The 17,321-nt window shown below is 42.8% G+C and overlaps 1 protein-coding gene across 1 annotated transcript in view; it reads left to right on the top strand.

The window, feature by feature from the left end:
- PCP4 (Purkinje cell protein 4) overlaps positions 1-17,321 on the top strand; it is a 50,062-nt gene that overhangs the window by 20,446 nt on the left and 12,295 nt on the right. Inside the window, exon 2 of the mRNA XM_066365923.1 lies at positions 4,479-4,530. Within this exon, the coding sequence (XP_066222020.1) occupies positions 4,479-4,530 (52 nt within the window). The remainder of the gene's footprint in view (positions 1-4,478; positions 4,531-17,321) is intronic.

Below are 17,321 nucleotides of genomic sequence, written 5' to 3'. Positions count from 1 at the left end.
ACCACTCGACTTCCTGCCCTGGGGCTTCCTCCTTGTCCCTGGGCAGATGCCAAGGTTGAAACACTGCCCAGTCTAGAAGCATCAGGAATTGACACTCTGTGGTGCATGTCTTGGACCAGAGAGAGGCAGGGCAGTTGATAACTCAGTCACCTTTTTTCTGCTGGGATCTGTGCTCAGACACGGATCACACAACCTTAAAGGCACCAGATGAGCGTCTGCGTGCAGCTACCTGGCAATGTCAGCTGGGCGATGAATCCTCCCAGGCTCTCTTCTCTTTTCCCACCGTTTCTCCCTTCCTCCTGGTCACCCCTTTTTTATCTGTAGCACAGACGGCGTTTGTCTCAGGCTCTGCTTTATGGGAAACGAGGTGAAGGCATATTCTTTGTCATTTTCCTGTAGCCATTGCTGCAACCGGACTGTCAGGCAAAATTACTTCAAAAATTAAGCCTTTTAATACCACTTTTGCCTTTTTATAGAGTCTTGGCTATCAGAGGAGCTCTCATACTCTTGCTCTGTATCTAGGCTCCTTTTATTTTTTAATTTTTTAAAAATTTTTCCGAAGTTAGAAGTGGGGAGGCAGTCAGACAGACTCCTGCATGCGCCCGACCGGGCTCCACCCGGCATGCCCACTACCTAAGGGTAAATTGAGTGGAAGACACTTCCTCACACAGGACCTTTATCCTTTAAAGAGGTCTGAGGCATGGCAACAGGCATGTTGTCTTATATGTTTGAGGATGGAATGCCAGTGTGCCAGAGGAGGGTAGGCGCAGAGCGGGCTTCAGCAGCAGGGGCTCTGCCATCAGACAGCTGAAGAAGGAAGGTACTGTCGTTCTTCTAGACTTTTGGGAGAACATGGAAAGGTGCTGTGTCTGTGGTGGGACAAAGTGTCGCAGAGGGTCCCAAACAGGAGTGCTTTAAGAACATGAAGTCGTTAGGGAATGGGGTTGGAGTTGACCAAGAAAGGATCTGAATGAGAACGTCTGGGTCAAGTGCCACAAGAAGGTGCAGATGATAAAAAACCTGGGGATTGTGACTGCATATTTGGTCAGAGGATTTTCCTGCTTTCTGCACACCGTAGTGTATTAAGCTGGGTTGATATGTAGACTGAATGACTCAGTGGTGGTATTCACGGTACCAGTGAATCATTTCCTAGAAAAGAGCTCAGCATGTAGAATCTCACATCAGGGTTTTCCCTGAAGACAGTTCATCATGCCCTTCTTCTTTAACATTTCATCTTATTATTAGTCCAATTAGAATAGATGACATTCTTGAGTTGTGGCTCCTACTGTTCAGTAGGTAGTACAGGTCCCCATCCATGGTGCTGATCACATGACTGGGCTAATGGATGGAGGAGGCAGGGTCTTCTCTCACTTGGCCATGTGAGTGGGTGGGGGGAAGAGGCAGCCTCCTTGCTCAGGGCATTGACTTTCATCATCTCATGAAAAAGAACTTTTTCCCAACTGGATATTTGGAGAATGACATTCATCCATCTCACCTATCTGTCCATCCATCCATTGATCCATTGATCCATTCATCCACCCATCGATCCATCCATCCATCCATTTCAGCATAGTCTAGTTATGGGATCCTGTGTTATTAAAAATTCACAAAAGACCTCATAGCAGTATGATTGATCCCTGGACTATTGGTTTGACTCTGCTTTCCATAAGTCGGGTGTCTTCAAAACCTTTTCTTGGGTGCTAATGAAGTCACAGTGACCTTCACATAGGACTTTTTCTGTCTCAGTACTCCCCACCTGCTGAGGGAGGCCCTCAGGAGGATATTGGGAGAGATGCTCATGCTCAGAAGTTTAAAGGGAGGGCTTTGGAGCAGGTGCCTCTGGGTTGGAGTCATGTCTGTGCCACTTCCCAGCTGCGTGAACTTGATTAAATCCTTTTTGTACTTCAGGATACAATCTGTAAAGTGAGGCTGATGAGGATAATGAGGATAATGAGGATACTTTGTCAGAGATGTTGTTGTAATTCTAATGAGTCGATGATGTCCGGGAGCCCTTGGAGCATGTTGGCTGTGGCATGTGTGAGCCATGACCACCCTGACACCAGGCTGACTTAGACTCTCTTCATTTACCAATTTGGGGGAATATCAGTCTTCTCACCTGGACCTGGTGACAGAACAATCATGTGTGATGACCTGCAAGATCCTGGGAACAGGAAAGCTCTTAGATAATTACCCCACTGCTCTCAGATTTGCCTGAAAAATGTCACAAGGTCTCAAAGGATTCTGAAAAAAGGATGTTTTCAATAACCAGTTCTCCCCTGTCAGGATCATTTTCTGATCCAAGACACCATTTCCTTATGACACCTATCAACTAGCTGCATTTTGCCTCCATCGAATGAGGCCTGATGCAAGAACCCTGCCTTAGAAATCCTGGAAAGAAGACTCCTTTTTGTTCCTTAATCCATGCATTTCATTTTGATTTTCCTTGGGTTCCTAAAAAGTGATCTTTTATAAAATGAAGAATTTGTAACATTTGAAAGTTGTCAATGTATTTAAAGATGGTGGGATTGAGTGTGCACCTATTTTGTACGTGTAAGCCATTTAATTTGACTTTATTCAACTCTAGAACACTGTTCTTCTATTTCTTGGAATTTGATTTTTTTAAATGAGCCTTCTATCCATAATGTGGGAAGGGTAGAGTGTTTGAATACTGGGGAAAGCCGCTGTGCTGCTGGCTTGATCCTCCACAATGGTGATCACATTTCCATGAGAGCAGGAATTACCACAATTGTCACTGAAAAGAGGAGCTGTGAAGTTAAGCACAAGGAAAAAAGAAAGGGGCATTTTTACTTGCAAATCCACGATCTTTAAGAAATATGTAATTTGGTTTAAATGTAGATGGTGTGTATATAATACAGGTTGAGTGCTTTAGATAATGATACTATAGCATGGGGACTTAATGGGGTGTCTCAAAGAATAATTGATGTTTGGCTAAGAACTGCAACTGTCTCCCTGCATGGGACCCTAGGAAAGATCTATCATTCTGACAATCTTATGTGTACTGACTTAAATATGAAGAAGGGACCCACACTTAGGTCAACTTTCCAACTTGTCACCTTTTCTTCCACTTCCTGCCAGAGCAAGGTGTTTTTTCCCTCTCAGAATGGGACAGAGCACCCCCTGACTTGGGTGGATATTTATGCTTCACATTGGCTGGGATGGGGTGTGCGCATGCGTGTGTGTGGTGGGGTTGGTAATGATCAGGAGACTTGATTTTGTCTCTCTTGGGCTATCATCTACAGAAGGCAATAAGCGAACACAGGATGGTTAACTTTGTTAACATAAATCCTTATTGCTCACCCCATTTGTTTACACCAGTCAGGTCCTGACATTTTCTCAATCAAGTTTGACTAAGGACCAGGTAATTTCTCATGACAACATTGAACACTAATGGGAACTAATTAACTGATTATTATTTCTTTGATATTATTTTAGGCTGAAGTCTTGAACCAAAATACCCATTTTTGAGGGCTCCTTTATCCCTCAGTGGGAGTCAGTGCTCGAGGTTTTCTCCTTATCCAGTGCTCTGCCTCTCTTTCTAAGGTCCCATGCAGAGTTACGTAACAATGACAGTTCCTGGGCAACACTCACCTCTGGGCAAGGAAATCCAGTCCCCGGTCTTGCCCGTGACCTTGGACAAATCAGTCTCCCTAACTGGCTTAATTTTTTTTCTCACCTAAAAGTTAAGAGACTTTACATCTCTTCAATCCTTTTAAAATTTAAAGCATATTTTCTGATAATTACCAGAAAATTTGATTGACAAAATACTTCTCTCTTCATGGCTTAGAATAATTCTGAACATCGTGTTATTTAAAACGAGTAAAAAAGCTAAAGCTAAATAAGCTTTGAGGAAATATGCTTATACGTTTACACGTGTAACACATTTAACACAGCTCTCCGACCTTCTACTTGGACCATCTTGCTCAAAGATTCAAGTCTAACCATGAAATAGTCATACTTCTGGTCAACCTGGTAAAATAAAAATGCACAGGAGAGGCATAAACAATGACAGAAAAATAACTCAACAACAGGAGAAAGTGTGACTATCGACATAATTTTTTAGTTGATTAAAATTCATTTCAATAAGACATTGGATGCTGTGGTTGGAGTGAAGATGTAGCAGTCTAATGACCACCATTGGCAAAGGTGACAGCTCTGATCTCATGGTTGGCACAAACCCTTGGCTTTTTCCTTCATATTTTCAGTGAGGTTATGCTCTGTCAACAACAGTCTCCCACCTGCCGTGCCTTGATGTGGGCGAGGGAGGTAGTCTGTGCCACTTCAGTAGCTCCTTTTTTTCAGTTGATTATTTCCTGATCTCATGAGCACCTTGTTTTAACCACCCGAGCTAATGTAATATAGAACTTGATATAATGAAAGAGCTATTTGAAACTATAAGAGAGAAAAAATAATTCTAAATACATTTGATAACAATTCTTTTCTTTTTTTTATGCCTTTAGCGACAAGGTGCTGGGGCAACCAATGGAAAAGACAAGACATCTGGTGAAAATGGTAAGATGGCATGAGTAGTCCAACTACTCACTGTTTTCTCATCTCAGCCTTGGGCACGCGGCAGGTGTGGACCATGCCTTCCATACAAGTCAGCTTACTGTGTATGTCTGTGCTTCAGATAGATGGTCTGGTTTTACAAAAGAAACTGAGCTAGCTAAATGCAGTGGTAAGAATGATTTCCTCCCCAGTGGAGGACTCCCATTTTGGGCAACATGATAATTACAATGCAAATATAGTTCTCTGCTTTCTTCATTAGGGTTAGTGAGAACCATCCCAGTTGTTGTGAGGATAAAATAAGATCAAATGAGATAAGTGCTTGGAAAACTGTGAAATGCTTGACTCCTTAAAAAAGGGTTTAAAATCTGCTTCAACCCTTCCTGTACACGGAGCGCAGTGCTGGTCCCAGGGAAGGGGCAGGGTCAGCGAGCACCCCTGTCACTCACCAGGAATTAAAAGTATGTAGTAGACACCAGAGTATTTGCATCCTGAGACTAGTCTGCATTTGGCCTTCACTTGTAGGAATAATCATAATTTATGAATGGGGAAATTCAGGCGTGGAGTGGAGGAGCTGGGATATGAACAGCAATGGGAAGAACATGGATTTTGATGGTGACAGAGCCGAGAGTAAGCCTAGGTCCCCAACTTTAGCGGCCGTAACAGAAGTTGACTCATAATAATGAAAAATCCCCAGTAAACCCTGAGAATTCTATGAGTTTTGGCTCTGGTTCTGGGTGTTCTTACTTTCTGTTAATTATAAAATGAACTCCATTATGTGGAAAACTAGTCCTGCTTCCCACTGGGTGAGACTGACACTGGTGCCTACTCATCCAATTGTGTGGAAAGTGCCAATCTGCCACGCCAGCTCTAAACATTCCCTGGGGCTCTCCAAACCACTTTGGATGCTCCATCATGAGTCTGAGCTTGGGCCTGAGCAAAACCCAATTACTAGAATGTTCTTCTGTCCTATATGCATCTGCACCTGCTAACTCACCCAGCTGTTCCAAGACATCTTATTAAGGAGAGTTAGGGTGGTGACCCCTGGGATGAAAAGTCATTATAGCAATAAGCAGAGGATTTGGTGCCCAAGCATGTCCTGATCAGAGATGGCAGGGAGGGCAGGGAAAAAGATGAGTACTTTCACAAGCCTTTTATGAGGTCCAGGGCTCTCTCTGTCCCCTCTGTGTGAGTTGGGGAAGGGTAGATTGCTGGCCAGGCAGGAGCTTCCTGATTTTCTGGGTTCATAGATTCAGATCCATCTCTTCATTGGAGTTCATTTCCATAGACCCTCAGAACCTTAGTATCATGGGGCTTTATAGTCAGGAGACTCCCAAGAGGTCTCTTACTGCACCTGTTCTCAAATCCCTTGCTCTCACTTTTCTCCACTCTTAAAAATTGCTCAAGGACCCCATAGAATTTTTGTTCATGGTGGTTATATCCATTTTAAAAAAGTTTGCCCATGCTTTCACTAATGTGATACCTATGACAAGTTCTATTTTAAAACAAAAACTAAGTACATTTTCCAAAACAGAAAAAATAAATGTAATGAAAGAGTCGTAATGGTTGACGATTTTGCCAATCTCTTTAATGCCCCTCTGCATTCAGTAATGTTGTAGGTCATGTAGCCTCCAGAAAATTCCACTGTGCACTCATGAGAGACTGAGATTTATAAAGCAAAACAACAAAACAAACAAATAAACAAAACTTTGGTAGTTAAAAAATAATTTTGATTCTGAGTGTTCCTGCAAAGGAGGGAAGCACCCCTAGGGCACCTGGTCCACACCTTGAGAACTGGTGCTCTGGCGTAACCGCCGTGTCACACCTGGGGCCTGGAGCCTGCAGGTCAGGCACAGTTGTGCCCACGACAGAATGCCTCTGTCAGTTGGCTTTAGCCTGGCGTCGCATAGATCCTTTGAAGCATGTCTACATGCGCAGTGCTTTGTACCAAAGGGAATTATCAGCAGTTGCAGAAGACATTACTTTCTGCCATTTCAGGGGATGGGATTTCTTGCAGCCAAAAATTGATCCATTCTCGTGAAAACTGAGCATGTCTTTTCTGAGTATAAACATTAATTGAAAGGAAAAATTCAAGATGATATGGTTAAAGCTTTTCTTTATATAATTCTAGATATCAGAGGATATTTACTTCAGAGTAGAAAAAGAGAAATTTAGAATTAGCAATTATTTGATGGTTATAGAATAATTGTGCTGTATAAATTCAAATTATTATTAACATGTACCCTAATTTTAGACAAAACTGCTCATGTATCATATCTGTGAATGATATTTTATTGTAATACTGAGTTTGTGCTTTTGCCTCTAAAAATGAACCAAGACAAAGGTCTGTAACAACCCAACAACATTTAGGATAAAGACTTTTAGAAGTGATCTAAAAGACATTTCTCTAAAAATCTAAGTTGCTTAATTTCTTATTCTTAAATTCATAATATGAGAAGATCATCTTGGAATTTCTGTGTTAACCTAAATTTACATTCCATTAAAAATCAAATTATTTTAGTCTGCTATCACGGGTATCCAGAGAGGTCTTTTATCTTAACGTATATTTCCTAATACAAATGAAGCTGCCTAGATGTATTTGAAGGAGCAGAGACCCATGAGAATAGAACTATAAGCACAGAACATGAAAATGTTAAGAGATTTGGCTAGTAGCCAGTTAATTGTAAGTAGTCAATTAGTCCCCAATTTCATTAGTCATCTACAAGGCAAAGTGTTCTCATTTCAAATGTTATAAATTCAGTTTAGGTCTCCATTTAACACTTAAAGCATCAAGATTACTGAGTGAATTGTGAGCACCTTAAAATCGTAATTTGCATCATAGAAGACAAAGGTCAGATATATTAAAACTCCAGAGGGACATAGATTCTTGGGCTCTGCTGAACTTTGCTATACTAAATATTATCTCAAGAGGGCCATTGGCTGGGAATCTAGATTCCTGTTTTTGTTGCCATGGTATTTATTGATGTGAAATATAACATTTACCTACTCTGTACCCAGAATGCCTTTTCACTTTCCAGGACGCCAACCTCTGAACACACAACCCAGCAAATTCAGATGTTCTTCATCTCATTTGTGGTTTGGAGATAGGTTTTTGTTTTTTTTTCAGACATATTAGGGCCATTATTATTTTTTTTAATTAAAAAATAAATTCATTAGGATCTTGGTGGTTCAGAGAGTTCCATTCCCAAATGAACAAAGCATCCTCATTATATGATTAGTTTAGGCCGAGAACTTCATTTGTTTCTTGACATAATGCCCTAATTGAGTGGAACCATAATTCATAGCTCCGGTTACAGCCCATCTGCCTCATTGAAATTGGACATGTTCATTGATACAGACGCAACTTTCTGTGTCTAGATTATTCACCACTCATTAGCAGTCTGGAGACAATTAAAAGGTGTTTTTTTGTTGTTGTTGTTGCATGACAACAATTTTGATGGATATCTTGATTCGTATCTTAAAACTCATCATCCAGGGAGACTCTAAGAGTTAAATTTTTTTATTGACATCAAAAAGTAGAAAAAAACTGTGCGACAGTGGCTGCCGGGAGGCTTCCAACCCGAAGGGAAGATTTATGAATAATAAACCTCTGACAGAGCTTACTTTTAGAGCTTGGAGGCTTACCCAAGCTAAATTGAATTTCTAAAACGGGCATGGATTTCTCCTGACTTAGTGAGCTGTGATACATTTGTTTCCAAAAGGCTCTGTCTTCGGAGGTGAGCGGCACAGATGCACCTGATTTTAGTAAGAGAACCTCCTGCAACCCCACCTGTTGGTAATGCCCACAGGGCAGGCATTATTGTGAGCTATTTCTGGGGCTGATGGGGGTTGTTGTTTCTTTGAGGTGTGAGTAGCTAATCAAACACTCAGGAATCGTATTGAATAGGTGTGATAATTTTGGGGGGAGGGGTAACAGATTGTGGCTTGAGAACTTTCTAATAGGTGTGAGGGGAAGCTAGGAGCACATAGATTTAGTTTACTTTGATGTAATTATATGATTGCTAACAATGAATAACCTGAAACATTGTTATTCTGGGTACTCTCCTCCCCTTGTTTTGAATAAAACCAAAGCCCTAGAAATTTATCTCACCTTTAGATTTGAGGGCATACACCTATCCAACCTCTCCCCACACACTGTAAATTTATTTTTCTATTATTAGCTCGGTGGAGAGATAGAACGATTGAGAAAGACCTGATGCATAGACAGATAGACACTATTAATCTGACCATGGATTTTCAAATAAGAAATAAAATTCAAGCCCAATCTGTGGTGCCACAGTGGATGCAGTGTCGACCTGGAGTGCTGAGGTCACTGGTTTGAAATGCCAGGCTTGCCCTGTCAAGGTGCAGATGAGAAGCAACTACTATTAGTCGATGCTTCCCACTCCTCCCCCCTTCTCTCTCTCCTTCTTCTAAAGTAAAAAAATAAATAAAATAAAAAAAGAAATAAAATTCAATATTTATTCCCAAAGCGCTTTCTACACTCCCTCCTTGGCCCCAGATCACCCAGTAGATACTAAAAATGTCTCTTTGGTGTTCTTGACACCTGATGATCTATTGATACCTACAAACTGATTTGGGCAGTTCTTGCCTGGGATCCATTTGCTTAAAGTGATCAGTCTTTAAGGTGGGCCACCATTCCCAAGCCAGAATGCTCTCAATCTTTTCATGTTCCTGTAATACAACCATGAGCCACATGAAGCCCAGGACTCGCCTGTGCTGATCTATCGTGAGTGTTGCCGTGAATACCGCAGATGCTTTCAAGGTGAAAAGTCAAAGGATTCTAGTCTCCGTCTGGGTCTCTTGGCCTTCTGCTCCTCCTTTTTCCATATTTGAAGCAACCAGAAAGAAAAATTCAAAACCACAGTGGATGAAATACTAACGTGGCTTTCAAATATTACTAGTGGGATATGTCCTTTACGCTGCTGGCTCAGAGCACACTGAAGAATCTATATATATATTCCAGAAGGAAGATACAGGCACACAGGTTGATTGTGGTATCAATCCAGGTGGGGAAAGAATGAAATTGCAATTGCTTATTAAAGCTAGATTTTCTTTTTTTTGTATTTTTCTGAAGTTGGAAATGGGGAGGCAGTCAGACAGACTCCCACATGGGCCCAAACAGGATCCACCCGGCACGCCCACCAGGGGGCGATGCTCTGCCCATCTGGGGCATCGCTCTGTTGCAACCAGAGCCATTCTAGCTCCTAAGGCAGAGGCCACAGAGCCATCCTCAGCGACCGGGCCAACTTTGCTCCAATGGAGCCTTGGCTGCAGGAAGGGAAGAGAGAGACAGAGAGGAAGGAGAGGGGAAGGGGTGGAGAAGCAGATGGATGCTTCTCCTGTGTGCCCTGGCTGGGAATTGAACCCGGGACTCCTGCACACCAGGCCGACGCTCTACCACTGAGCCAACCAGCCAGGGCCTTAAAGCCAGATCTTTAAGCCATCAGGTTCCCCACACAAACCTGGTCAACAGTAACATCGTTCAAGTGAGAGGATTTCATGTGGTGGCTGTTTCTGGAGTCAGTGCTGACAAGAAATTTATTACCATCACTGTCAGTTATAAAAGTGAGGGTTTTTTTTTTTTTTTGCCCTTTAGGTTGAACATTATAATAACTTAAGGGTGCAAGTAATAGTTTCTGTGAATACCGCGATTCTAACCCAGTAAACATGCTTGAAACATTGTCAATTGGAATGGAGAGTTGTTCCTGCCCTTCGTTTTAATTCTCTGCATCTGTATACATTGTATAATTGAAAATGCTCTTACACACAGTCTTCTGTCTGATTTTATTGCAGACTTAGAGTATGGGTAGGGAGGCCATGCCAGGCAAAATTTCTCAGGAAATCGGGTGATTTGTCCAATGTTGCATCAATCAGAAGAGGAGAGCCCATGGAACAGAATGAGATTAACAGGTTTAGATCTTGGCCAAGCTGACAATGCATTCTCAACAGCACCATCATCTCTTCAATGTAGTTAACTAGCCTTTGGCAGGTATATATGTGATCTCAGAGTAGTTACAGGGGCAGCCATGTTAATTTTTAAAACTAAAACATAAAGCAATATGTTAATTTGTGGGCTTATCCATATTTCCCCTTTTCTCTTTCCTTCCTTTTTTTGTTTTGAGATTAAGCATGGGATAACTTTAGACTATCTGAAGACAAAAGTTTGTTCCCTGTCATATGGAGAAGGCCCATATGCTTTAGTGCAAAACTGAAGTTATAAATTACAGTGATACTTCAGTTTTCATTGATAATCCATCCAAAAACAATCAGTGAAATCCGAATCCTATGAAAACCGAGGCAATTATTTCCATATGAATCGATGTAAATCCAATTAATTCATTCTAGATACTCCAAAATACATACCCAAAACACATTACACTGAATATCATATATGCAGTAATCACTTACATGTAATTGTAGTATTAGCACTCGCAATCAATAAAAAAGCACAGAAACACTGGAAAGAATGGAATTGTTTGGCTAGACGCGCGGGGTGATGCTCACACAATGAGAAACAACACCACACAGAGCAGGAGAACGCGTGGGTTGCCCTTTGTTTTTGCAAAATTAGCAGTGAGGTCACATGGGCACACCGAGAAAATCTGAAGCAACCGATGAAAACCTTGACAATTTTTTTGTGGAAAAAAATCGACGAAAACCAAAACCGATGATAACCATAGCCAACAAAAACCAAGGCATTACTGTATGCTAAAAATTGTCATGTAAGGTCTTTTTAAGCCTATGAAGTAGATTTACTAGGAAAATGGCAATCCAACCCTTAGGTATACTGCCCCAGTCAGGAGATTGGAACATTTCATAGTCTGCTTGTCAATTTTTTAAATATAAAAATAGTGTGTTCTAAGGGTTTAAAAACATTTAACTTTTTGCAAGTAGGTGAAACACTCATAATTTTATTTATAAAATTAATTTGCCTGGCAAGTAGCTTTTTGGAAGTGAGAATCAACTTCAGTTTCAGCCCGGGCTACATGATAAGATGGTTCAAATGTGTGGGTTTTCAATCAGTGGCTTCACCTGTGATTAAAAAAGGCATGTAGAGATTTTAGTGCTTCTTGGGAAGGGATGTTCTTGGCTTGTGGAGTGGGCCTAGTTGTCTTCAGAAGCTGGGTTTCCTTAGGCAGGATCTGCTTCCCCATCCGAGTCACACAGGGACAAGGGAGCCTCGGAGTCTCTGGGAACGTCTCAGGGGCGTCCGTACAACCACCACAGGTAGCTTGCTTCAGAGCTGAGGTCTGATGCCTTCCTGTGTCTCTCCAGAAAGCTCTCTGCTAGCAATTTTAGAACAGAGCATTGTGGGAAGAACCAGGGGCCTGTTTGTGAGCACGTGTAAATTCCACTCAACACTACTGACCAGCTTCTTCCAGTGTTCTTAGCCAATAATGCATTGCAGTTTCCCATTGATGCTAATTAACTGTGACAGTTTGGCTCTATTTGGACTATTCAATCGAGATGAGGTGCTGTTTCATTTCAAGTGCAATTTTTATTTTCTCCTAAGTGGGTTTCTCCTTGTTTTCAGGAAGGGACCAGTTTTCATTACTGTGGGCAAGCTGAGGACAGACTGGCCCTGAATCCCCTTTAATATATATTTGGCATACTTAATTATATTAGATTCAGGTGTACAATGCAGTGACTCGACATATAAATGATCATTGTAATAAGTCTAGTCACTGTGCAAAGTTATTACAATACTATTGACTGTAACCTGTGCTGTTCATTACTTCCAAATGTGACAGTGGGCTTTTTGGTCCCGCACTCATACCAAGAAGACTGTGACATCACTGTGGTGTTGCTCCAGTGGCAGTTGCCTCTCCCACTTGCTTTTCTGAGGACTCAGGAGAGCAAATGAATGCCTTAGTGTCTCAAGATTGGAGTGATTTCACTCATCGACATGCTCTGGAAGACAAAACCCTAACAAACTCACTCCCCATTGTCTGATGGCCACCCCTTCCCTTTCCTATTCTCTATGCAGGACAGAGCCAGCTCCATCAAATGTAGGGTCCATGGAAAAATGAAAACATGAGCTTTGTTAAAAAAATTGCCTGGTAGAGCATTAGTCAAGCTGGGGGCCTTCCAGTGGGAGCTCTGCCCACGCTGCCCATTGTGAGGATGGCCCATGATGTGTGCCACATACAAACTTCTTTTTTTAAAAATAAATATGTATCATTTTTTCCCAATGTATTATTTCCCCCCACTACTTTCTAAGCTGCTATCTTGGTTTAAGCACAGCAGAGAGATAATTGGAAACTTTTTGGTGTGAAAATTAATTTGAATCTAATTTTCCAAATAAGGAGCATAAAACTCCCTGCTCTTTCTAGTTTTCCATACTTTTATTTTATTATTATTTTTACACTTGAGACCATACAATTTTATTAACCAATATAACCCCAAAACATAAAAAAGAAGAACAATGGAATTGTAACAAGTATGATTGACTTAACCTTTTAAAAATAATTTTATTTAGAAGTTAAATTTAATGGGGTGACATTGATCAATAAGAGTACATAGGTTTCAGGTGAACATTTCTATAGCATTTGAACTGTTGATTATGTGTGTACTCATCACTCAAAGTCAAATGTTTTCCATACTTTTAAAGGGACTTGGTGAATATTCCTGAATTGCTTTGTATATTGGGTGTGATTTTGTGTGATTTCTGGTTTTGGATCATACCTTGTGGATAATTAAAGATGGCTACAAAGTCTTTGACCCCTGGTGGTTGTGAGTCCCTTTCTCAATGTCATTGGGTCAGGCTGTCACCCCTCAGACCAACAGCACTTGGTAGAGGGCAGGCATGAGACTTTCTGGGTCCCAACCTTAAGAAACTGGCAGCTCCCCCTTTTCTCTCTAGGTGTACTTGCAGTGGGAGAAGCCAGTTGCCACTGAAGTCCGACTTCCTTGGAGCCATTGTGCTTGGAGGGAGCCTGAGCTAGCCATCTACAGCAGCCACCACAGAGGTGCCCCACTAGCCAGTAAGTGCTGGCTACCCCGGCCTGGATGGCAGACAGGTGTGAGAAGGTCCTGCAGGTGACGCCAGCCCCAGGACTACCTGGCTGCAACCATATGGGAGACTCTAACAAAGAATTCCCAGCTGAGCCTGCCAATGTACAGAACTGGGGGAGAGGATATTCACTGCTTGTGTGTAAGCAGCTGAATGTTGGTAATTTGTTCCACAGCAGTAGTTAACCGGAACATACCGAAACCTCTCATCTTTGCTGACGTAGGCTGGCCTCCCACCTCTCACTCCACTTCAGCTACATCCCCAATTGTTTTTCTCTTGCTTCCAAGTTAGTATATAATCTCTTCAGGATATAGACCTATAATGTCTTTGAAAAGCAGAAAATGGATATTGCAGAACAGTATGGACTCTAGCTTTGTTTTGTTCATTTGTTCAATCGAGAAATATTTGCTGAGCACTTGCTAGAGATTGTAAACGGAGCTGGTGATGGGATCTATTCAAAAAGCAATGCCAGCAGAGTGGGGGCAGAAGTCCTCAGCGGCGAATGTGTCAGTCATGGTCCTGGCAGGTGGTAGAGGGCACAGGCCACCTTCAGTACTTTCAGGGGGGTTAACCACAGAAGGGACCGTTTGCAAAGGTGTGTATGGGGCTTAGGGAGCCCACAAAGAATGTTGTAGCCTCTCAGACTCACAATGGCAGGGCCTGCATGGAGGGCGCCAGAACCCAGGGAGGATGCTGTGTGGAGGGGACAGCCTGATGGGCTGCGCTCTTTTGTTGACAAACATACCTGAACTTTGGGCAATTTTGCAGACATTTAGGGATGCTAGATTTAGAAAATAAACTTACAGGATATCTAGTTAAATTTCAGAATCAGATAAGCAAAAAACAAAAAAATGTTCTTTGTGTATAAATTTGTACCTGAAACATACTTAGACTGCACATTTTTTAAAAATATGAAATTCGTATTTAACTGAATAGTCTGTATTTTATCTGGCAACCCTAGGAGAAAGGAGGCAAAGCAATAAATACCTAGATCTCTCTCTTTCTGTCGTGGATGGTCTCTAATCCCACCCACTGGGCAAACCCAAGCACAGCCCCAGCACTTGGCCAGGAGAGTGGAGATGGTGGGCAGTGGCTTGGGAAGGCAGCGTTGAAAATCGCACTGGTTCTTGCCAGTGCCTTTCTCTCCGGGGACCTTGGGGCCAGATCACCCCGGGCCCCTCTCAGCCTTTCTTAATTAAAAATGTAGCCTCTTACGCTATAAGTGATTGCAGCTTTACAAAGACAAAGCAGGAATGATTTTTATACACGAATTCTGGATTGTTTTCAGAAAATTAAAAATAAAGGGTAAAAGAAAAGCAGTCCATCAATATCACCCTTTCATTTAAACTGTGTAGTGTCATTGGTTGGCTTAATATTTTTAAAGAAAGGAAAACTGTCAGAGGTATTCTTGAAAGATGACATATTTGACATTCTTAGACCAATCAGGCTGTCCCTGTACAGGTTAATGCAAGGAGGCAGTCAGCTAAAACCCCAAACCCTCTGCAAGGGTCATTCAGGAACAAAAGGGAGGGGCCAAAGACAGGGGTGGGGGTACTTAATAGGAATGTGGCCAGGATGTGAGGGGGCGGGGCGCATGCAGAGCTGCACACTCCGCAGGGAAACACCAATGGAGCCAACGCCTCATGGAAAATGGATGTAGGTGGGGGTGGTGCAGAGCAGGCACGGTTCCCCGGAGAATCGGGTTTGTCACAGCAGGAGGGAGGTGACAGCAGCTTCCAGGGATCTGAGGCCACCAGGAACCAAATAGGCCTGGAGTATGGCCATGCCCCCTGCAGTGAGCTGGAAGTGGGAGCCACACTCAGCCACTCTGGCCCGGGAAAGGTGGGTGCCTCCGGCGTAGTCTGAGGAGACTTGAGTGGCGGCTGGCCTGGGGCTTCAGAGTTGATATGGGACGGACGGACGCAGCTTTGAGCTGTCCCCAGCTGACGGGCCAGGTAGGAGATGTAGAAGATGCTACAACAGGCCTCCAGGCTCCTGAGACATCAGGGACCCAATCTGCTGTCACTGAGGTCCCTCTTGGAGTCCTCAGTTTCAAAACCTTGAGTTAAATGTCAAACTTGTGACTGCAACATCAACTGCTTTAAACTATGAGTAAGGACCATCTCTTTCTTCTAATTCAGGGGAATCATTCTCTCGGGCACCTCAGTGAGGGTATCCCCTAAAGAAAGGAGGATCTGATCCCCTTTAATGTAACTGTACTTTGAATGTTCAGGAAGAAACATGGGTGATCATTACTGTGGGATTGTTGAGTTTAGAATGTAACTATTCATAAACTTTGCTTTTCCCAGCATTAAAGTGAAGTATTTATTATTACGTCCTTTAACAGAAATTGCCCCTGTCATGAGCAAGAAGGCTAATTACTTGTGTATTGCTAGATTTAATTTAATAAGATATTTAAAAATTATATTCCCCTTGAGGGTTACCTACATCCTCCCAATAAATGAACTAAACAGTAGTTGCTTCCTATCTACCCTCTGGGCATCCTTCGGGTTGTGGCCATGGCTGTCCTGTTCCAGCTGCCATGTCCCTTTTTCTTGTTGGGATCTGGAATCAAGTGACCATTGACTGGCTGAAGTAGGTATTGATTTCCACAGACCCAGGTCTGGGCAGGGAAGGGGGAAGGAGGACAGTGATATGGCCACCTTCACAAAATTTACGAGAAGGCACCCTCAGTAATTTATGATTATGCGAAGTGGAAGCCTGCTGCTATTTCTGTGCTCAGCAAGTGGCTTCTTCAATATTTCTAAAGCACGTTTTCTCTATTGTTCTGCCGTCCCCGAGCCTGAAGATAATTGAGAATTGAATGGTACTCTGCATTCATTTAGAAAGCACAGTCCCTGGGATGTCAGGAAGAGGCCTTCATGGTGAGACCCTGCTGTTCCCGAGTCAGCCTCCTCCTCTCACATTAGTTCAGGGACCCAAGTACACCAGGACCCCACTTTACACAGCAGAACTCATGCCCCATGCACAGAGTCACTAACTAGGCTGATCACAACGGGACAGTGCTTCTTATGCCTCTGACCTTTTTGAGACTTCATGGCTTTGGGGTTTTAAGGCAAATGACAGTTGGAATGGATGTACACTCACCAAAATTCACTTTCCCACCAGTCTGCAGAGAAAGCGTTTTTACAGCGTGCTTTGAGAAGGGGCTGGGTCATCAGAAATGGCCCGTGACAATGCCTGTCATTGATCACAACGCATTTTCCGGCCATGAAAACTAACTGTTCCAGATGTTTCTCCCAGTCAGGTAGTCAATAGTCATTTCCTAGGAATTTCAGAAGAAAATGGAGAAATGTTTAGCATCTAATTTTTGCTGGGTTTAATCATGGATTAGCTGTCTCCACGCTGCCTCCTCTCCAGCCTCATTTTGGCACTTTAGTCGATTGCTTTCAGGATCTTTACTTTTAGGCCATTCCCCTGGTTGCAGGCCTCTGAGCCCGCTTGGCTGCCCAGGCAAGGGGCCACGTCCGGTTCCGTTTGCTGTGAAGGGCGGGGGAGGGGCAAGTCCCCGGAGTTCCAAGTCCCTGCCGCCCTGCAGTTTGGCCGCTTGTCAGTGGTTTAACCCCAGACTGAATCCTCTCATCTCTTTGGGTCCCCATTCCTCGTTGTGGGGTGCTGTTGTCTTTAGGCTCCTGTCTATTTTGGCACATTATGATCCTGTGGCTATCTGTGTCTCGGGACACTGTAAGACATTTGACTTCTTTTGAATTTATTTTCTGATGCTATCGAGGGAATATGG

The sequence above is a fragment of the Saccopteryx leptura genome, chromosome 2 (assembly GCF_036850995.1).
Source record: "Saccopteryx leptura isolate mSacLep1 chromosome 2, mSacLep1_pri_phased_curated, whole genome shotgun sequence".
Taxonomy (NCBI): domain Eukaryota; kingdom Metazoa; phylum Chordata; class Mammalia; order Chiroptera; family Emballonuridae; genus Saccopteryx; species Saccopteryx leptura.
This window is presented reverse-complemented; position numbering and strand designations above follow the sequence as displayed.